This window comes from Rhinopithecus roxellana, chromosome 8, assembly GCF_007565055.1.
Source record: "Rhinopithecus roxellana isolate Shanxi Qingling chromosome 8, ASM756505v1, whole genome shotgun sequence".
NCBI lineage: Eukaryota > Metazoa > Chordata > Mammalia > Primates > Cercopithecidae > Rhinopithecus > Rhinopithecus roxellana.
Window position 1 is genome coordinate 9,704,808 of NC_044556.1, and position 22,359 is coordinate 9,727,166.

The window sequence follows — 22,359 nt, forward strand, 5'->3', positions numbered from 1 at the left end:
CAGCTCCGCCCTCGGTCTCCTCCCCCCAATGCGGGTCGGGGGAGGAGACGCAAGTTCTGGCGCGGGCGGCGACGGCTAGCAATCACCACCTCCCGCAAGTGCCAGAGCCGAGCGGACTGCGCGGAGGCTGCGGAGCCGGCGGCCGCGGGAGCTGACCCTGCGGGGTCCCGGGGGGGAGGGGGAGCCGAGAAGCCCCCGCTGAGGCCGCCGCTGCCGGGCCTCCCCTCCCCCCCGGGCGGGAGCCATGCGGGGGAGCCCGGGTGACGCGGAGCGGCGGCAGCGCTGGGGTCGCCTGTTCGAGGAGCTGGACAGTAACAAGGATGGCCGCGTGGACGTGCACGAGTTGCGCCAGGGGCTGGCCAGGCTGGGCGGGGGCAACCCAGACCCCGGCGCCCAACAGGTACCCCCAATCCCGGGGACCTCCTCCCTTCCCGGCCCCGCCCGCTCCCGGTCACCCATGCCCCTGAATGGGGCGGCCGGAGCCCAGGGACTACCTGTGGCTGGACTCCAGGGTCTGTGTCTCTATCTCCTTCCCCCTGCCCACTCGTGTTTGGCCTAACGGGGTCGCTCAAGACAGGGCCGCCGAGGCCCCAAGCCTGCAATTCCGCGGCCAACACCCGATCCCCCTCCGGGGGAGCAGGGGGCGTCTGCCTGGGAAGAGATGGGGGCGCTTTTCTGCCCTCTGCCCGGGACACACCCTCCTCCGGACTGCACAGCCCAAGACGTACCCTGCTCCCACCTCCAGGAGACACACCCTCCATCCTCTGGGCACCTACTGCCCTGGCCTGCAGCTGCCCCCGTCCCTGTGTTTACATTCCCTGGCCTGCCCTTTCATGGGCTGTTCACAGGCCTGGCTCACTGTCCCGTGTTGCCCCAGCCAGGGACCCAATCCTGTCTGCGGTCACCGGCAGCTGGAAATGCACCTATCACAAGGACTTGCCCCCCCCACCCCGCCACCCCCACCTCCACCTTGCAGGCCCTTCCCACACCTGTAGCCCCAGATCGCCCTAAAACAACCACAGCGTCCCCGAGACCAGTCCAACCTCCCACTTCCCAACTGGGAAAAACCAAGGCCTCAGCCACTCCGCTTGGTTCTCTCCTACCCCACAGCACCCAGGGCTGCCTCCAAAGGGAACTCCTAGGACCCCCATGTGGACAGGGTTTTTTAAAGAGGCAGTTGGGTTCAACAGGAATGAGGTACCTAAAAAAAAAATAAAAAATAAAAACAAGAGACAGCTGGGAGGACAGGCTTTAGAGACGAGAACCCAAGGTTACCATTTCCTGGTTCTGTGACCTTGAACTGGTGGCTTGACCTTGCAGAGCCTCAGTTTGCTCACCAGGAAAACTAGACTACTCACACCCACGGCACAGACCTGTGGTGGCTGTAGGGATCTGACTGAGAAGCTGGCTGACTGAGGGAGAAGTGGGGTGATGTTTTCTGTCCCCTTCCTCAAGGCACTGGGGGCTCTGGGCTCCTAAGACATAAGGTGACGTGCGTCCCCTCCAGATCAGGAGCAGGTTCCTGGAGTCACCTCTGTCCCCTTTTCCTCTGCCAGGGTATCTCCTGTGAGGGTGACGCTGACCCAGATGGCGGGCTTGACCTGGAGGAATTTTCCCGCTACCTGCAGGAGCGGGAACAGCGTCTGCTGCTCATGTTTCACAGTCTTGACCGGAACCAGGATGGTAAGGTCCGGTGGCCTGCCTGCACGCCCCCAGGGATAGGGCTGTGGGGGCCCTAGAGACATCAATGGGGTTAGAACTGGCAGCCTAGGAGGAGAGGGGGAGGGCCGCTTCTCTCTGATGACTCACAGGCTATTTCAGGAGCGCTCCTCACCCCCCCAGCTAGGTGGTTCGAGGCCCAGCCAGCCCATCCCACCTCCTTTCCCTTCTGGGGCAGAACTCTGATAATTACCCTTAGGTTTTTCATTTATTTATTTATTTATTTATTTATTTATTTATTTATTTATATTTTGAGACGGAGTCTCGCTCTGTCGCCCAGGCTAGAGTGCAGTGGCACAATGTCGGCTCACTGCAAGCTCCACCTCCCGGGTTCAGGCCATTCTCCTGCCTCAGCCTCCCGAGTAGCTGGGACTACAGGCGCCCGCCACCTCGCCCGGCTAGTTTTTTGTATTTTTTAGTAGAGACGGGGTTTCACCGTGTTAGCCAGGATGGTCTCGATCTCCTGACCTTGTGATCCACCCGTCTCAGCCTCCCAAAGTGCTGAGATTACAGGCGTGAGCCACCGTGCCTGACACCCTTAGGTTTTTCTAGGGAGCAAAGATACCCCATGCTGTTCCTGGGTACCCTGTAGGACAGAGATCCCCTCATAGCAGCATCTGGGTTGCGGATATTGCCTCTCAATTCCCCATGACATAGAGACCCCCAATTACCCCTGGATTCCTTCATTCATTCACAGAACAGAGAAGCCCCCCCCCGTATTTCCCAGTTCCACCTCTCTGACCCCACTGAGTCAGGGATCCCCCCACAGCCCTGCTGCAAGCCTTGTCCTAGGTTTCTGGAGCCCCTGATCTTGCTAGACCACCTCCATTCCAAGCTGTTCTGATTTTTGGTCCTGGGGCTCCCCAGGTGTCCTCACACGCACATGCTTCCCCACCTCTGGCCCCCTCCCCAGGTCACATTGACGTCTCTGAGATCCAACAGAGTTTCCGAGCTCTGGGCATTTCCATCTCGCTGGAGCAGGCAGAGAAAATTCTGCACAGGTGAGTCACTAGGGGTCTGGAATCCAAAGTAACTCAGGACACAGTGACCCCTTGACCATCTCTGTCTTCTGGGCTCCAGACTCACTCCCAAGGAGGATACAGCTGAGAGACTGGGGCTTTGAAGTCAGACAGATCTGGCCAGGTGCGGTGGCTTGCATCTGCAATCCCAGCACATTGGGAGATGGAGGCAGGTGGATCACCTGAGGTCAGGAGTTCGAGACCAGCCTGGTCAACATGGTAAAACCCCATCTCTACTAAAAATACAAACATTGGCCAGGCGTGGTGGCACATGCCTGTAATTCCAGCTATTTGGGAGGCTGAGACACGGGAATCCCTTAAACCCAAAGGGCAGAGGTTGCAGTGAGTCAAGATCATGCCAGGGCACTCTAAACAGGGTGACGGAGTGAGATTCTGTCTGGAAAAAAAAAAAAGAAAAATTCAAATTGAAGCCAGACAGATCTGGGACCAGTTGCCTCTCTTAGCCTCAGTTTCCCCCTCTAGAAAATGAGGATAATGTGGCTGGGCATGGTGGCTCACCCCTATGACCCTGGCACTTTGGGAGGCTGAGGCAGGTGGATCACGAGGTCAAGAGATCGAGACCATCCTGGCCAACATGGTGAAACCCCGTCTCTACTAAAAATACAAAAATTAGCTGGGCGTGGTGGTGTGCACCTGTAGTCCCAGCTACATGGGAGGCTGAGGCAGGAGAATCTCTTGAACCCGGGAGGCGGAGGTTGCAGTGAGCCGAGATCGCACCATTGCACTCCAGCCTGGGCGACAGAGCAAGACTCCATCTCAAAACAAAAGAAAAAAAAAGAAAAAAGAAAAAAGAAAATGATGGCAATACTGCTACGTCTCCAATAGGGTTGGTATGAGGACTTGAACCTCCCAAACTGCAAAACATAGCAGAACTTCACCCAAGCCTAGCCCACCCCCAGGCACTGAGCCTGTCCTCCTCCACCCTCACTCTTCCCCCCAGCATGGACCGAGACGGCACAATGACCATTGACTGGCAAGAATGGCGCGACCACTTCCTGTTGCATTCGCTGGAAAATGTGGAGGACGTGCTATATTTCTGGAAGCATTCCACGGTGAGGTGGGGGTGGCTTTCCCTGGCTGCAGGCTGTACCCTCTTCCCCAGGGGGGCCTTGCGCCGATCTCCCCAGGGCTTGGACGGGCTGGGCCAGGACTTTCCAGAAGGAGAAGGCACTGGCAGCAGCTGAGGGATGAGGGTCTGTTCCTCTCTTTCTCCACTTGGGGTTCAAGGGTCCCATTTGGGACATCTCTGCTGTCTGATTGAAGCGCAGCCCTTAAGACTTACATTGGGGCCTCTGGGGACAGTGTGCGGGGGTTGCGGGTGCAGGAAAGAAAGAGCTCACCAGATGGGGCACCAGGCCTCCCACCTTCCACCCACACAGCTCCCTTCTGCTGGGTTCTCTGCCTGGATAAAGGATTCTACCGCTGAACGGAATCGTTCAAAAACCACAGTCTTGGCTGGGCACGGTGGCTCACGCCTGGAATCCCAGCACTTTGGGAGGCCGAGGCAGGCGGATCACGAGATCAGGAGATCGAGACCATCCTGGCTAACATGGTGAAACCCCATCTCTACTAAAAATACAAAAAAAATTAGCTGGGCGTAGTGGCGGGCGCCTGTAGTCCCAGCTACTAGAGAGGCAGAGACAGGAGAATGGTGTGAACCTGGGAGGCAGAGCTTTCAGTGAGCCAAGATCATGTCACTGCACTCCAGCCTGGGCAACAAAGCCAGACTCCATCTCAAAAAAAAAACAAAAAAAACCCACGGTCTTCAGAGGATCCAGTGGGAGCCACTAGAGAGGGTAGTGGGAATTTGCTGTAGATCCCTAGTTCCTGGGTGAAGTATCTATGAGCAGTGTATCCAGTAGGATCTGATGGCATCCGGAGGGGGATCCATCTGTGGAATCCGGTGAGAACCTCTTTGGAGATCCAGAGACTCCCACCCCAGAGGATTCATGGGGACTTTGGTTGGAAATTCTAGACAGGAGATAATTCCTGCACAGGGATTCCCTGTGGAGGAGATCCCTATGAGATCTGGTGGGTCCCTGAGAAGGATCTGCTGGGGTCCTTATATGGGAGGTGCCTGGTAAGATCTTGTATGGCCCTGGAGGGATCTTCTGGAATCATTATATGGAAAACACTTGAGTAGGATCTTTCAGTAGAATCTCATTTGCCCTGGAGGGATCTTTATTTGCTGTTAGAGACAGGGTCTTACTCTGTTGCCCAGGCTGGAATGCAGTTGTATGATCATAGCTCATTGTAGCCTCGAACTCCTGGGCTCAAGCAATCCTCCCGCCTTGGCCTCCTGAGTAGCTGGCACTACAGGCACATGCCTGGCCAATTTTTGTAGAGATGGGATCTTGCTCTGTTGCCCAGGCTGGTCTTGAACTCCTGGCCCCAAGGAATTCTCCCACCTTGGCCTCCCAAAATGCTGGGACTACAGATATGAGCCACCACGCCCAGCCTGGAGGGATCTTTATGTGGCAGATACTTGAATAGGATTCTTTAGTGGGATTTGGCAGATCCTATGGTCGGATTTGGTAGGATATTGGGATCTTCTAAGGAGGCTGCTAGGTTAGATGCTTTGGTGACACCTGGTAGGACCCAACAGGACTCTTCTGGGATCTCCAAGCAAGAGTCATTGGCAGACTCTAGGGTATCCTAGGATTCATGGAGGAAACTCCCCTATTTAGGACTGAGTCACATCTCCCTGTCCCTACCATGGCATGACACCCCCAGCACCTGTATCTTCAGGTTCTGGACATTGGCGAATGCCTGACAGTGCCGGATGAGTTCTCAAAGCAGGAGAAACTGACGGGCATGTGGTGGAAGCAGCTGGTGGCTGGCGCAGTGGCAGGCGCCGTGTCACGGACAGGCACGGCCCCTCTGGACCGCCTCAAGGTCTTCATGCAGGTGAGGGACCCTGGAGAGATCTGCCCCTTCCCCAAGGCCTGACACCTGGGAGGGGAACTCCAAGCTGTTGTCTCCCCATTCAGGTCCATGCCTCAAAGACCAACCGGCTGAACATCCTGGGGGGGCTTCGAAGCATGGTCCTTGAGGGGGGCATCCGCTCCCTGTGGCGTGGCAATGGTATTAATGTACTCAAGATTGCCCCCGAGTCAGCTATCAAGTTCATGGCCTATGAGCAGGTGAGAGCAGGTACAGGGAGGAATGTACTTGCCACAGGAAAGACTGGGCTGTACATAAAGATTTACGGGATTGGCTTGGGGGGTGGGTGGTGAACACAGTTCCCCAGGATCAGGCATCTGCTCCTCTGCATGAATGCCCACAGCAGGCCAGTTCTGTGGAAGCCAGGAGAACAGTGGAGTGCAAGGAAGGTTCAACCCCCATGGTCCTACCCATCCCTGTGTCTCCCCGCCTCAGATCAAGAGGGCCATCCTGGGGCAGCAGGAGACGCTGCATGTGCAGGAGCGCTTCGTGGCTGGCTCCCTGGCTGGTGCCACAGCCCAAACCATCATTTACCCCATGGAGGTGAGAAGGAGGGACCCTGGCGGAGGCCCCATGGCAGGGTGGGGGGCCTGCTGTACCCATCTCACTCCACATTTTATGATATCCATTAGGATTATACCTTTGTCTCTCTGATTTGGAGTATAGGTCATCAGAGTAATGCTATTTCATATGTAGCCTGTCTGGGTATTACAACTGAGATATAATTTCTGGGGAAGGTAGTGTTGGTTATCCTTGTTTGGACGGTAGTTGCAGGAGCCAGCTGTTTATAAATATGCGTCCTCTAAGGATAGGGTGCACGTTCCCAGGGACGTTGTGTCTAGGTGTCACCAACTGTTTATGAATATGCCTCTTCTAAGGATAGACTGTCCTAGCTATATGTTTTCAGATAAATTATTTCAGGTTTCAGGCTATGCAGTATATTGTTCAGATTCTGAAAGTGACAGAAAACTTAAATCAAGTCAACTGGGCGCGATGTCTAGCGCCTGTAATCCCAGCACTTTGGGAGGCCGAGGCAGGTGGATTGCCTGAGGTCAGGAGTTCGAGACCAGCCTGACCAACATGGTGAAATACCGTCTCTCCTAAAAATACAAAAATTAGCTGGGGATGGTGGTGGGCGCCTGTAATCCCAGATACTCGGGAAGCTGAGGCAGGGGAATGACTTGAACCTGGGAGGCAGTGGTTGCAGTGAACCAAGATCGTGTCACTGCACTCAGCCTGAGCAACAGAGCAAGACTCCGTCTCAAAAAAAAAAAAAAGAAAAACTTCAATCACGTCAACAAAGTCTACAGATGAGCATTTCAGGCTGGGATGGTAGCTTCAGAGTGTCAGAGATGCAGGTTTATTTCTGTCTATCTTGTTACACAACCTCATGGACCAATGTGGCTGCTTGTGCTCCATTCATCACATTCCACAGTCCAGCCAAGAAGGAAGAAGAGACAAAAGAGGAAACACCTCCCCACCTCTAAGGATGCTTTCTGAACCTCATGTTCTCTCTTCCTTCTATTTCTTTGGCTGGGACATAGTGACATAGCCACATACCCAGGGCATCTGGGAAATGTCATCTTTCCTTCTAGTGGCTGTGTGCTTGCTAAAAGTTACAGTTTCTGTGTGAAAGCAGAAGGGAACACGATACTGGAGGTCTGGGCATGATGGCTTATGCCTGTAATCCCAGTCCTTTGGGAGGTGGAGGCAGGAGGATCGCTTGAGCCCAGGATTTCGAGACCAGCATGGGCAACGTAGCAAGTCCCCATCTCTACAAAAATGACCAAAAAATAAAATAAAGATATCAGGACACAGTTACTGGTGGTGCCACATGCGTGCACTTTGGTAGGTGTAACTATTTCTAGGTATAGAGATTTGGGGATAGCAGAAGATTCTGGAGTAGGTGGTTTTTAAAATTCGGTTGTTCTCAGGGATCTGTTTTCAGGAGTAGCTATTTCTAGGTGTCTTCATTCCTGGATGTAGTGATTTGGTGGGGGCAGCTTTTCCAGGGATAACCAGGTTCTCCCCAGGTGCTGAAGACGCGGCTGACCTTGCGCCGGACGGGCCAGTACAAGGGGCTGCTGGACTGCGCCAGGCGGATCCTGGAGAGGGAGGGGCCCCGTGCCTTCTACCGTGGCTACCTGCCCAACGTACTGGGCATCATCCCCTACGCGGGCATCGACTTGGCCGTCTATGAGGTCTGTGGGCAGCCCGCCCCTCCCTCCCTGCTCCCCTCTGGGATTTGCCCACAGGACATTTCTTCCCCTTCCCCTGGGGCTGGCTCAGTTGACCTCCTATAGCTAGAGAAAGGCATTTATGAAGTGAGGAGCACCTTGGACCTGGGAATCCTGGAGAACCCTTCCAGGTATTGGACTCTCCCACTTCTCCACTTAATTTTGATTAGCAGTTCAGCCTTCCCGGGTCACCTGAAAGTCAGGGACCACTCTAGCTGACAGAACCATAAGAGCAGGCAAAGATTACAAAAATTAGCCAGGCATGGTGGTGTGTGCTTGTAATCCCAGCTACTCCAAGAGGCTGAGGCATGAGAATTGCTTGAGCCTGGGAGGCAGAGGTTGCAGTAAGCCAACATCCCGCTACTGCACTCCAGCCTGGGCGACACAGCAAGACTCCTTTTCAAGAAAAAAGAAAAAGAAAAAGCAGGCAAAGATGAGTCTCAAAGACACCCAACTTCCCCGAAGCAGGTATCAGACCCGGCCTCTGTCTCTAAGTCAAGGTCATCTTCAGGGCCTGCCCATTTGAGCATCTGCTGTTACCATGAGAACCACACCCAATCACCAGCATCTGGAGACCTTTATCAACACAGGCAGGTCCAGACAGTTCTTGCTCTTTTTCTTCCAGGGGCCTTATCTGTGGTTTTTACCTTCTCCTAGTTGGGATTGCCAAGTCTCCCTAATTAGCATGGTCCTGGATATCCCCAAGCGTTCCCCCCAAAATCTTTGTATGCAAGACAGGGCCTGCTTCATGGGCATGTGACCTGTGAAGTCACAAAGGACCACATGCTCAGAAGGGCCCTGCGCTTGGTGCAATGCTCTGCTGCTGCTGTCTTGAAATTATTTTTATTTATTTATTTATTTTTGACATGGAGTCTTGCTCTTGTCGCCCAGGCTGGAGTGTAATGGCGCGATCTCGGCTCACTGCAACCTACACCTCCTGGGTTCAAGCAATTCTCCTGCCTCAGTCTCCCGAATAGCTGGGATTACAGGCAGGCACCACCATGCCTGGCTATTTTTTTTTTGTTTTTTCTTTTTTGAGACAGAGTCTCGCTCTGTCTCCCAGGCTGGAGTGCAGTGGTGTGATCTCAGCTCACTGCAAGCTCTGCCTCCTGGGTTCATGCCATTCTCCTGCCTCAGCCTCCTGTGTAGCTGGGACTACAGGTGCCCGCCACCATGCCCAGCTAATTGTTTTGTATTTTTAGTAGAGGCGGGGTTTCACCGTGTTAACCAGGATGGTCTCGATCTCCTGACCTCATGATCCACCCACCTCGGCCTCCCAAAGTGCTGGAATTACAGGCATGAACCACTGCGCCCGGCCTAATTTTTGTATTTTTAGTAGAGACGGGGTTTCTTCATGTTGGCCAGGCTGGTCTCAAACTCCTGACCTTAAGTGATCCACCCACCTCGACCTCCCAGAGTGCTAGGATTACAGGTGTGAACCACCATGCCAGGCCTGAAATTCTTAATTTTTTTTTTTTTTTTTTTCTGAGACAGAGTCTCACTCTGTTGCCCAGGCTGGAGTGCAGTGGCACGATCCGGGCCCACTGCAGCCTCCACCTCCCAGGTTCAAGGAATTCTCCTGCCTCAGCCTCCACAGTAGCTGCAATTACAGGTGCCTGCCACCATGCCTGGCGAATTTTTGTATGTTTAGTAGACAGGGTTTCACTGTGTTGCCCAGGCTGGTCTCAAACTCCTGACCTTAGGTGATCCCCTACCTCAACCTCCCAAAGTGCTGGGATGACAGGTATGAGCCACCACACCTGATCAGTAATTTTTGAACAAGGGACCCTCACCCTTTTACATTTTGCACTGGATCCTGCAAATTATGTAGCTGATTCTGATCTAATAGACTCTGTTCCTGCCATCTTTACCTGCCCGCCCCAGCACCTGGCATCTAGACAACCAAATGAGACAAGACCATTGCTCACTCATTCATTTGTTCCTTGATTTTATTGTTCACTCATTCACTTAGTGACTATTTACTGAGCATCTACTGTGTGCTACGCCCTGTGCAGATTGTTGCAGATGTATTGTGTTGTGAGACCAGCACAGTCCCTGCCATCCTGGAATGCCCATTTCCATAAACAAGGCAGGCAATCAACCAGCAAATAAGATAGTTTTAGCTCCTGGAAAAGCTCTCAGAAGATCACAAGACAGGATTTGTCATCTTCAGTAACAGTGGGCGGGAGGGGGGTTGAGGAACACCTCCAAGAAGGTGACATTGAAGCCATGGGTTGGGCGTATTATCACAAGGGAGTGTGCACAAATCTATCACCCAGGTCCGGAAGCAGGAACAAATACGGCCTTTTGGAGGAGTGGAAGTCTTAGCTGGCTGGGGGGAATTGATCAAGGCAGGAGACAGGTTCTTCTAAGTGCAATAAGAAGCCATTAAGAAGTGTGAGGAAGGTCGGGCGCGGTGGCTCAAGCCTGTAATCCCAGCACTTTGGGAGGCTGAGACGGGCGGATCACGAGGTCAGGAGATCGAGACCATCCTGGCTAACACGGTGAAACCCCGTCTCTACTAAAAAATACAAAAAACTAGCCAGGCGTGGTGGCGGGCGCCTGTAGTCTCAGCTATTTGGGAGGCTGAGGCAGGAGAATGGCGTAAACCCCGGAGGCGGAGCTTGCAGTGAGCTGAGATCCGGCCACTGCACTCCAGCCTGGGCGACAGAGCGAGACTCCATCTCAAAAAAAAAAAAAAAAAAAAAAGAAGTGTGAGGACAGGCCGGGCACGGTGGTTCACGCCTATAATCCCAGCACTTTGGGAAGCCAAGGCTGGTGGATGACTTGAGGTCAGGAGATCAAGACCATCCTGGCCAACATGGTGAAACCCCATCTCTGCTAAAAATACAAAAATTAGCCAGGCGTGGTGGCGGGCACCTATAATCCCAGCTACTCAGGAGGCTGAGGCAGTAGAATCGCTTGAACCCAGGGCGGGCTGTGGGGGTTGCAGTGAGCCAAGATCTCGCCACTGCACAGGTGACAGAGTGAAACTCCGTCTCGAAAACAAAAAAGAGTTGGGAGTAAAAATAAGATGCAGCCGGGCGCAGTGACTTGTGCCTGTAATCCCAGCACTTTGGGAAGCCGAGGTGGGAGGATTGCTTGAGCCCAGGAGTTCGAGACCAGTCTCTACAAAACAATTTAAAAATTAGCCAGGTGGCCGAGCGCATGACTCACACCTGTAATCGCAGTACTTTGGGAGGCCGAGGCGAGCGAATCACGAGGTCAGGAGATCGAGACCATCCTGGCCAACATGGTGAAACCCCGTCTCTACTAAAAATACAAAAAATTAGCCAGATGTGGTGGCGGGCACCTATAGTCCCAGCTGCTCGGGAGGCTGAGGCAGGAGAATAGCGTGAACCCGGAAGGCAGAGCTTGCAGTGATCAAGATTGCGCCACTGCACTCCAGCCTGGGCGACAGAGCGAGACTCCGTCTCAGAAAAAAAAAAAAAAAAAAAAGCCAGGTGTGGTGGTGCACACCTGTAGTCCCAGCTACTCAGGAGGATGAGATGGGAGAACTGCTTGAGCCCAGTAGGCAGAGGTTGCAGTGAGCTGTGATCATGTCAATGAACTCCAGCTTCAGCAACAGAGCAAGACCCTGTCTCCAAAAAAAAAAAAAAAAAAAGAAAGGAAAAGAAAGAAAGAAGACACAATCTTATTTAATGCATTCTTTGCCCAAAAAGGGACTTTAGAAGTCTAAGAGGTTTTAGAAACCCTGTACCCTCTTGGAGTTTCAAAATCTGTGTTTGTCCCTTAAAGGCTCCGAGAAGTCTCTTAGTAAAGTGATTTAATGTTTTTGTTTTTCACCCAGTGCTTTCCATATTAATCTAGTCTTTAGAACTTTTTTTTTTCTTTTTTTTTGAGACAGAGTCTCTCTCTCTCACCCAGGCTGGAGTGCAGTGGTGCGATCTCAGCTCACTCCAACCTCTGCCTCCTGGATTCAAGCAATTCTCCTGCCTCAGCCTCCCAAGTAGCTGAGATTACAGGTGTGCGCCACCACGTCAGGCTAATTTTTGTATTTTTAGTAGAGACAGGGTTTCACCATTGGCCAGGCTAGTCTTGAACTCCTGACCTCAAGTGATCCGCCCACCTCGTCCTCCCAAAATGCTGGGATTGCCAGATGTGGTGGCTCACACCTGTAATCCTAGCACTTTCAGAGGCCGAGGTAGGTTGATCACAAGGTCATGAGCTCAAGACCATCCTGGCCAACATGGTGAAACCCTGTCTCTACTTAAAATACAAAAAATAGCTGGGTGTGGTGGTGGGCACCTGTAATCCCAGCTACTCGGGAAGCTGAGACAGGAGAATGGCTTGAACCCGGGAGGCGGAGGTTGCCGTGAGCCGAGATCGCGCCACTGCACTCCAGCCTGGGCAAGAGAGCAAGATTGCATCTCTAAAAAGAAAAAAGAAAAAAAAAATGCTGGGATTATAGGCAGGAGCCACTGCACCCAGCCATCTTTAGAACTTCTTTTCGATAGATTAATCTTAAGAATAACCCATTAAACATCTATTTGGCAAGTGCTGTTCTAGACCCAACAGAAGGCTTCTAAAGTTGCAAAGGCAATAATGTTAAGTACTTGCCTGTTTTACCCAGTCTGTGCCTGGGCTAGGCATTACTAATCCATCACAGCACTGAGCCCCTCTCAACACAATTCCAGTTTCAGGCAGCAATTTCTGGTGGATTAGAATTGGCATAGGAAATGAAACTTATAAGCTTCTCCCAGCCACAAGGCAAAGAAGGTCTTGTTCTTACAGTCACCTTGGCAGAAGGCTTCAGAAGGGATTAGCCACCCTAAAGCCTTCAGGCGTACAGTTCTAGATTCACATGCGGCTGTGAATGTTAGTTCTCACCTTTATTTTGTAGCTTTGGGCAAGTAACTTTCCCTGAGCTTCAGTTTCTTTTCTATAAAATAGAGATAATAGGGAAGGGGTATGGTGGCTCACTCCTGTAATCCCGGCACTTTGGGAGGCAGAGGCAGGCGGATCACTTGCAGTCAGGAGTTGGAGACCATCCTGGCCAACATGGTAAAACCACGTCTCTGCTAAAAATACAAAAATCAGCTGGGTGTGGTGGTGTGTGCCTGCAATCCCAGCTACCTGGGAGGCTGAGGCAGGAGAATTGCTTGAACTTGGGAGGTGGAGGTTACAGCGAGCTGAGCTTGTGCTCTAGCCTGGGCAACAGAGCGAGACTCCGTCTCAAAAAAAAAAAAAAAAAAAAAAAGCAAATAATTAGCCAAGCCTGGTGGCACATGCCTGTAATCCCAGCTACTTGGGAGGCTGATGCAGGAGAATAACTTGAACCTGGGAGGTGGGGTTGCAGTGAGCCGAGATGGTGCCATTGCACTCCAACCCAGGCGACAGAGTGAGACTTTGTCTCAAAAAATAATAATAAAATAAAAATAAAGATAATTAGCCAGGCGTGGTGGTGTACAGCTGTAATCCTGGCTACTTGGGAGATTGAGATGGGAGGATCACCTGAGCCCAGGAGGCAGAGGTTGCAGTGAGCTGAGACTGTACCACTGCACTCCAGCCTGGGTGACCGAACAAGACCCTGTCTCAGTAATAATAATAGTTTTGGTCTTAGTTTGAGATCCTTCCAAAACAGACCCTGAAACTGGGACGTGAGGGCAAGTGATTTATTGGGGAGGTAATGAGACAGGGAGTCAATGTATACAGTATGAGTATGTTAGTTTCCTAGGACTGCTGTAACAAAGTATCACAAACTGATTGGCTTAAAACAACAGAAAGTTATTGTCTCACAGTTCTGGAGGCCAGAAGTGCAAAATCAAGGTGTCAGCAGAGCCATACTCCCTCTCAAACTTGTAGGAGAGAATCCTTCCTTCCTTCTTTCAGTTTCTACTTGTTCCCAGCAACCCTGGACATTCTTTGGCTTGTAGATATAGTCACTCAAATCTCTGCCTCTGCTGTCACCTGGCTGCCTTTCTCCATGTGTGTCTCTGTCTTTGTGTGTCTGTCTTTCTCCTCTGTGGACACCAGTCATACTGGCCTAAGTGTCTACCCTACTACCCTACTCATCTTAATGAATTAGATCTGCAAAGACCCTATTTCCAAAGAACATCACCTTCTAAGGTACTGGGGGTCAGGACATCAACATGTTTCCCCCCAAAGTGGGGACATGATTCAACTCATAACAGTATGTTATCAAGCAAGTTACCATTCCTAGCAAATGGAGTTCCAGCCTTCTAGAAACCTGTGGGAGGCAGCATAGGACATTCTGCATCAGAGAGGTGAGGGAGCTGGGGTATTGATACACCAAGTCAGTCTTTTGAAGGTTGCATCTGAAGATGCTAATTTCCCAGTGCTTCCTGCCCATTCCTAAGTGGTCAGAGCAGGCTGGCCTGGGTTCAGAGAAAGTCCACAAGCAAAGTCTTTGGGTAGATGCTGGCAGTAAGAAGTCGGCAGGTCTGAATTGGAGTGGGAAGGGATGAAGGTGGTATACTCACAGCATCTGCCACAGGACTTTGGAGAGTGTTTGTTTGCTTTTGAGATAGAGTCTTGCTCTTATTGCCCAGGCTGGTGTGCAGTAGTGTGATCTTGCCTCGATGCAACCTCCGCCTCCCCAGTTCAGGCGATTCTCCTGCCTCAGCTTCCTGAGTGGCTAGGATTACAGGTGCCTGCCACCACACCAGTTTATTTTTGTATTTTTAGTAGAGATGGAGTTTTGCCATGTTGGCCAGGCTGATCTCAAACTCCTGACCTCAAGTAATCCACCCACCTCAGCCTCCCAAAGCACTGGGATTATAGGCGTGAGACACCAGGCCCAACCTTTTTTTTTTTTTTTTGGATACTGAGTCTTACTCTTGTCTCCCAGGCTGGAATGCATTACAGCTCACTAGAAATTCCTGGGTTCAAGCAATCCTCCCACCTCAGCCTCCCGAGTAGCTGGGACTACAGGCATGCACCATCACTTCCAGTTTTTTTGTTTGTTTGTTTGTTTGTTTGTTTGTTTGTTTGTTTTTGTAGAGACAGAGTCTCGCCATATTGCTGAGGCTGGTCTCTGGCTCCTGCGCTCAAACGATCCTCTTGACTCGGCCTCCCAAAGTGCTGGGATTATAGGCGTGAGTCACCATGCCCAGCCTTTTGTTGCTGTTGTTGTTTTTAATTTATTCTTTTTTTTTTTTTTTTTGAGACGGAGTCTTGCTCTGTCGCCCAGGCTGAAGTGCAGTGGTGCGATCTTGGCTTACTGCAAGCTCCACCTCCCGGGTTCACGCCATTCTCCTGCCTCAGCCTCCCGAGTAGCTGGGACTACAGGCACTCACCACCACGCCCGGCTAATTTTTTGTATTTTCGGTAGAGATGGGGTTTCATCATGTTAGCCAGGATGGTCTTGATCTCCTGACCTCGTGATCCGCCTGCCTCAGCCTCCCAAAGTGCTGGGATCACTGGCGTGAGCCACTACACCTGGCCATTTTTAATTTATTCTTTACCCTTCTTGCAAGCGAACACGTTATAAACTTAGTGTCTTAAAACAACACAAATGTATTACCTTACAGTTCTGGAGGTCAGAAATCCAAAATGGGGGTCTTACTGGGCTTTATTAAATTGAGATGTTGGTGGGGCTGTGTTCCTTCTGGAGGCTCCAGGAGAAAATCTGTTTCCTTGCCTTGACAAAGCTTCTAGAGGCCGCCTGCACTCCTTGGCTTGTGGTTCCTTCTTCCGTCTTCAAAGCCAGTAGCATAGCATCTTCCAATCTCTCTCCTGCTTCTTCTTCTGTCTTTAAACCTACTTTTCTAACTCTTAGAAGGGGCCTTGTGCCAGGCACGGTGACTCACGCCTATAATCCCAGCACTTTGGGAGGCCGGGGCAGGTGGATCTCCAGAGGTCAGGAGTTTGAGACCACTCTGGCCAACATGGTGAAACCCCGTCTCTACTAATAATACAAAAATAAGCCAGGCATGATGGCACACACTTGTAATCCCAGCTATTTGGGAGGGTGAGGCAGGAGAATCGCTTGAACCCGGGAGGCGGACGTTGCAATAAACTGAGATTGTACCATTGCACTCCTGCCTGGGCAACAAGAGCGAAACTCCATCTCGGGGGGGGGGGGGGGGGAAAGAAGGGCCCTTGTGCCAGGCATGGTGGCTTATGCCTGTCATCCCAGCACTTTGGGAGGCTGAGGAGGGAGGATCGCTTGAGCCCAGGAGTTTGAGACCAGCCTGGGCAACATAATGAGACTCCATCTGTAAAAAAAGAAAAATAATGAGGCCGCGCACAGTGGCTCACCTCTGTAATCCCAGCAGTTTGGGAGGCCAAGCCAGGCAGATGACAACAAGGTCAGGAGACTGAGACCATCCTGGCCAACACGGTAGAAACCCCGTCTCTACTAAAAATACAAAAATTAGCCGGGTGTGGTAGCACACACCTGTAGTCCCAGCTACCTGGGAGGCTGAGACGAGAATCACTTGAGCCCAGGAGGCGGAGGTTGGAGTGAGCCGAGATCATGCCACTGCACTCCAGCCTAGATGACAGAGCAAGACTTCATCTCAGAATAGTAATAATAATTCAAAAAAAAAAAAAAAGAAGGACCCTTGTGATGGCATTGGGCCACTCCAATAATGCAAAATAATCTCATCTCAAGATCCTTAACTGACTCCCATCTACAAAGTCCTTTGTGTCATCTTGGGTAACATATGCAGAGGTTCCAGAGATTAGGGCATAGTCAGTACAGGGGACCCTTATTCCACCTACCAGAGAGGGTCCAGATGAGGACTGGGTGAGGGGATGCAGGGAAAGGGCTGGCTCAGCCCCTAGGAGGTACTAAGTGCTCAGCTAGTAGCAGCTGTCATGGGATACAGAACCGGCCAGCAAGGCCTTTGAAGCCAGGGTCCTGGGGTCACCCACCCCAACCTTCCCTACTCCCTTCTCCACTCCAGACTCTGAAGAACTGGTGGCTTCAGCAGTACAGCCACGACTCGGCAGACCCAGGCATCCTCGTGCTCCTGGCCTGCGGTACCATATCCAGCACCTGCGGCCAGATAGCCAGTTACCCCCTGGCCCTGGTCCGGACCCGCATGCAGGCACAAGGTGAGGCCTGGGCGGGAGGATGGGGCAGGGAGAGTCTCATCGCTTGGGCCCCAGCTTCTCCCAGGTAAAGCCCTGGGCTGGGACCCCTCTCCTGGATTTGGATGGGTTTCTCTGGGCCTCAGTTTCCCCATTTGTGACATTGAAATGGGAGTCCTTTACTTTCATGGAGCTGAGGATTAACTAGGAAAACAGATGCAGTGAGTACAGGAAGAGATCCCTTGCAGACTTAGCTGGGATGTCACTGCTGGCAAATATCTAGCATTTCCAGGTGGTAACTTGAACTCTAATTTGCAAGCCTGGGTTATCGTGAGTGGGAGGCTAGGAGCAAGGGTAGGGAGCAGTCAGGGCCAGACTGGTGATTGTTTTTGTCTGTATTTTTCTTTTATGAATTATTTCGCCCCTGTCCCCTCCACCACTACCCTCCCATTCTCTCTGAATCTGTTTTGAGAATTTTCTTGGGAATTTTAGTGTTTGTGTATTGTGATTTTCACTGGGGATGTGTCAGTGCACAAGACGGACACGGTCCCCACCCTCATAGAGCTCACAGGCTGGAGAGGAAGGAAGATGCAAAATAAATCATTCTGGAATTAAGTATTGATTTAGGGTTGTATAAAGGGGAGAAGGAGGCCGGGCACAGTGGCTCACATCTGTAATCCCAGGACTTTAGGAGGCCAAAGAGGAAGGATCGTTTGAGTCCAGGAGTTTGAGACCAGCCCAGGCAACATAGCAAGACCCCATCTTTTAAAAAAAAAAAAAAATGAAGAAATTAGCCAGGCGTGGTGGCAGGTGCTTGTAGTACCAACTGCTTGGGAGGCTGAGGCCGGAGGATCACTTGAGCCCAGGAGTTCGAGGCTGCAGTGAGCTATGATTATGCCGCCACACTCCAGCCTGGGTGACAGAGTGAGACCCTGTCTCAAAAAAGTGGGTGGGAGCCAGGGGCAGTGGCTCACACCTGCCATCCCAGCACCTTGGGAGGCCTAGGTGGGTGGATCACCTGAGGTCAAGAGTTCGAGACTAGCCTGACCAACATGGCTAAACCCCGTCTCTACTAAAAATACAAAAATTAGCTGGGCGTGGTAGCGGGCACCTGTAATCTTAGCTACTCGAGAAGCTGAGGCAGGAGAATCGCTTGAACCCAGGAGGTGCAGGTTGCAGTGAGCCGAGATCGTGCCATTGCACTCCAGCCTGGGCAACAGGAGTGAAACTCCGTCTCAAAAAAAAAAAAAAAAAAAAAAAAGGCCGGGCACAGTGGCACGCACCTATAATCCCAGCACTTTGGGAGGCCGAGTCAGGTGGATCACCTGAGGTCAAGAGTTCAAGACCTGCCTGACCAACATGGTGAAACCCTATCTCTACTAAATACAAAAAAAATTAGCCAGGTGTGGTGGCTAATGCCTGTAATCCCAGCTACTTGGGAGGCTGAGGCAGGAGGATCACTTGAACTCGGAAGGTGGAGGTTGCAGTGAGCCGAGATCGCACCACTGCACTCCAGCCTGGGCAACAGGAGCGAAACTCCATCTCTGGGGAAAAAAAAAAGTGGGTGGAGTGCAGGGAGGAGGCTGACTTAGACTGGAGCACCAAGGAGGACTCCCCTGGGGATTTGGCTCTGGGATAGGGGTTAGGAGGATGAGTAGGAGTCAGCTGGGAAAGGAGGAAGGGAACCTGGCTCCAGGAGGAGGACATTTCTGTCCTCTCCCACCTTGCACACCCATACCTGCTCCATTTCTAATTGTCCCCAAACTTGGGGCGAAAAGGTGAGCAGCCAGTTCCAAGGTCAATACAAGTCTCCCTCTGAGTGGTAGGTCCCACTGTTAGTCTAACCTCCTTCCCTCCTGCTGCAATGACACCACCTGGCCCAACCCTGGGGGGTAGGAGGGGCAAGTGAAAGGGGAACATTGGCCTTACCTGGTGCCCCCCCGCCCCCTCCCAGCCTCCATCGAGGGTGGCCCCCAGCTGTCCATGCTGGGTCTACTACGTCACATCCTGTCCCAGGAGGGCATGCGGGGCCTCTACCGGGGCATTGCCCCCAACTTCATGAAGGTTATTCCAGCTGTGAGCATCTCCTATGTGGTCTACGAGAACATGAAGCAGGCCTTGGGGGTCACGTCCAGGTGAGGGACCAGGAGCCTGTCCCCCCGATCCCTCACCCCAGGCATGACGTCCCCCACACCTCAGCCACTGGAGACTGATGATTCAACCACAGGATCCCTACTCTTTGGCCACGAGAAATCAGTACCCAGATCCTGGATCCTAGGCTCCTATGCCCAACCATTGGGTTATGGGATCCCAGCACCCAGATCCTGGATCCTAGACTCCTATGCCCCAACCACTGGGTCATGGGATCCCCACCCTTCAGCCACTAGATCCCAGTACCCTATATCTAGATCCCAGATCCCCCTGTAACCATAACTGTGGATCCCTTCAGCAACTCAAGTCTGCTACCCTAACCACAAGATCCAAGATTATCCACACCCCAGCCCTTAATCCCCATCCCCAAATTACTGGATCCTGCAGCCCCACATCCCAAAGTGGATCCCACGCTTCCCTGTCCCCCCTACTGGATCCTGTACCTCCACGTCTTAACCACTGGATCCCACACAAATCAGTGAATGGATCCCAACACCCCAACCACAGGAGCACGAATTCCCTGTGTACCTCAACACCCAGACCCCGCCTCCCTCGAGCACCAGATCCAGTGTCCTTGTGAAACACTGGATCCTAGATCCCCAACCCTAGATCCCCATGCCTCGAGCCCTGGATCTTCATGCTCAGCTACTGGATTCTGGATGTCAACAGACCTCACCACCGGATCCTGACAATCGCAATGCCTAGATCCTGGGGCCCTCATCACTGGATCCCAGATCCCCTCACCCCATCCACTGGATTCCTGCATTGGTTTTTTATTTGTTTGTTTGTTTTTTAACCTTGACACTGGGTCTCCGATCCTTCTACTCTGACTACCAGATCCCTACATTTCAAGCACTGCGCCTTCCACCCCGAGCCACTGGATCCCAGATCCCCAAGCCCTCACCCACCAGATTCTGGCTCCTAAAACAAGTGTGGAGACCCCAACCATACAGCAAGTGGATCCTGGCAACTGCAGCTGCTGGATTCCACATTCTAGATCCCCAGTCCCTCTGCCCAGTCCCTCGATGTTGAAACCTCATCTCTTAAAGGCAGACCCTGATATTCCAAGGCACTGAATCCCAAGCCCTTAACCCCTGGTTTCTGGTCTGAATCTTCCAGGCGCCAGGTCTCACATGTTCAGGCCCCAAGTCTAGATCCTGGCAGCCCAATTACACAATATCACACACACACTGGTGCCCAGAGCCGACTTCTCGGGACATGAAATTGCATGGTCGAGGGAGCCTGTGGGAAAGGAAGCCCAGGTCCTGGCTGCAGAAAACCCCGGGGGAATGGTCCCAGGTCCTCATACAGCTCATCACCAGGCAGCAAGGGCAGAGATGAACCTCCTGCGACCTGCACGGATGCTGGATTCCTCCTCACCCCACCTCCTCTGCATGGCCACCCCCTCCCAGCCCTGTGGGGAAACTGTTCCCTGGAACACTCATCCCTGCATCCCAGGACCCACTCCCTGCATCCCCCTCACTTTACAGCATCTTCCATCCCCCTCCCACCTTCTAGGCGAATAGTCCCCAGAGCTGTGTCCCTCTAAGGGGTCTGAGGAATCACTCACTCCTGGCGGCTGCCAAGGAGACAGTCTGAGGCCAGAGACACATGAAGGGATGTCCCCACCCCAGCACTGCCAGCCCCTCCCCAGGCTTCCAGAGTTGAAAGCCAGGAGAAACTCAGCAAAGACCACCCTTCCCTGAACCCGAGCACGCAATGATGCAAAGAGCAAAACAGAAACACGCCAAATCCCCAAATTCATTCCAGATCTATTTTTCTACGAGAGAGAGGAGCAAAGTCCCCCTCTCCTACGCCCATACATTCTGCACTTCATAGTTGGATTCTGAGCTTAGGACCATCAGGAGACCCCATGGAGGGACTTGGAAAGGGGAATGGGGATTCGGGGAGGGGCTGGAGGTCTTCTGCACGCTTCCACCTCCACTGCGCCCCACCTCCCTGCCTGTATGTGTTTTCAAAGGAAAAGAACAAAAGGAATAAATTTTCTAAGCTCTTTTATTGTGGTTTTTACTGAAAAGGGGGTGGGTGGCTATGGGACCACTTTAGCCTACCCCTAGAGGGAAGAAGGCACAAGGGGCTGCTTCCCAACACCCACAGTTCCAAGAGCCAGGAAACGAGTCCCTCTTTGAGCCTCAGTTTACACATCTATAAAATGGGAGCAGGGTTAGGGAATCCATGTTTATAACCTCTTCTAAATTTTCTAAATGTTCTGGTTTTTGGTTTTTTGTTTTTTTTATTTTTTGAGACAGAGTCTCACGCTGTTGCCCAGGCTGGAATGCAGTGGCACGGTCTCAGCTCACCGCAACCTCTGCCTCCCGGGTTCAAGTGATTCTCCTGCCTCAGCCTCCTAAGTAGCTGGGATTACAGGCGCCTGCCACCACACCAGGCTAATTTTTTGTATTTTTAGGAGAGACAGCGCTTCCCCATGTTGGCCAGGCTGGTCTCGAACTCCTGACCTTGTGATCCGCCCACCTCAGCCTCCCAAAGTGCTGGGATTACAGGCTGAGCCACCGCGCCCGGCCCTGTATTTTTTGTCAAATTAGAAATTTCAAATTTTTTTCAAATTATCCGTGTCCTGGGACTGCCAGACCAAATTATCACAAACGGGATGGCTTAAAACAATGTGTGTGTGTGTGTGTGTAATGGGATCTCACTCTGCAGCCCAGGTTAGAGTACAGTGGTACAATCATAGCTGACTGCAGCCTCGAATTCCTGGGCTCAAGCAATCCTCCCACCTCAGCCTCCTGAGTATCTGGGACCACAGGGACCACAGGCACATGCACTGCTATGTCCAGCTATTTTTTTTTTTTTTTTTTTTGAAACAGGGATATCGCTCTGTCGCCCAGGCTGGAGTGCAGTGGTGCGATCTCAGCTCACTACAGCTTACACTTCCTGGGCTCAAGTGATCCTCTCACCTCGGCCTCCCAAGTAGCTAGGACTATAGGCAACCGTCACCATGCCCAGCTAACTTTTTGTTTGTTTCTTTGCTTGTTTGTGATGCAGTCTTGCTCTGTCACTCAGGCTGGAGTGCAGTGACACGATCTCGGCTCACTGCCATCTCTGCCTTCCAGGTTGAAGCGATTCTCCCACCTCAGCCTCCCAAGCAGCTAGAACCACAGGCATATGCCACCATGCCTGGCTTTTTTTTTTTTTTTTTTTTTTTTTTTTTTTTTTTTTTTTTGGATAGAGTCTTGCTCTTGTTTCCCAGGCTAGAGTACAGTGGCTTG

General features: G+C 52.1%; 1 protein-coding gene across 2 annotated transcripts; it reads left to right on the forward strand.

Annotated features, from left to right (window-relative positions):
* The first annotated feature begins 78 nt into the window (after window positions 1–78).
* Window positions 79–21,128, forward strand: SLC25A23 (solute carrier family 25 member 23). 2 transcript variants are annotated; one of them, XM_010367169.2, is made up of 10 exons: window positions 81–400; window positions 1,557–1,683; window positions 2,633–2,720; window positions 3,700–3,811; window positions 5,508–5,666; window positions 5,750–5,902; window positions 6,138–6,245; window positions 7,736–7,903; window positions 16,834–16,984; window positions 18,915–21,128. In XM_010367169.2, exons 1-10 carry the CDS (start codon window positions 245–247, stop codon window positions 19,097–19,099), a joined length of 1,407 nt encoding a protein of 468 aa, XP_010365471.1. In that variant the 5' UTR covers window positions 81–244; the 3' UTR covers window positions 19,100–21,128. The 2 variants fall into 2 exon arrangements, with proteins under 2 accessions (XP_010365472.1, XP_010365471.1); XM_010367170.2 differs by lacking the exon at window positions 7,736–7,903 and having other exon boundaries at window positions 79–400.
* The last annotated feature ends 1,231 nt before the right edge of the window (window positions 21,129–22,359 follow it).

What these genes read in the sequence shown, in the direction of transcription:
- SLC25A23 (XM_010367169.2), top strand. Translation starts at nt 245, where the DNA reads ATGCGGGGGAGCCCGGGTGACGCGGAGCGGCGGCAGCGCTGGGGTCGC. An exon ending in CAGACCCCGGCGCCCAACAG is followed by an intron (nt 401 to 1,556) that starts GTACCCCCAATC and finishes TTCCTCTGCCAG; the next exon opens with GGTATCTCCTGTGAGGGTGA. An exon ending in CCATCATTTACCCCATGGAG is followed by an intron (nt 6,246 to 7,735) that starts GTGAGAAGGAGG and finishes GGTTCTCCCCAG; the next exon opens with GTGCTGAAGACGCGGCTGAC.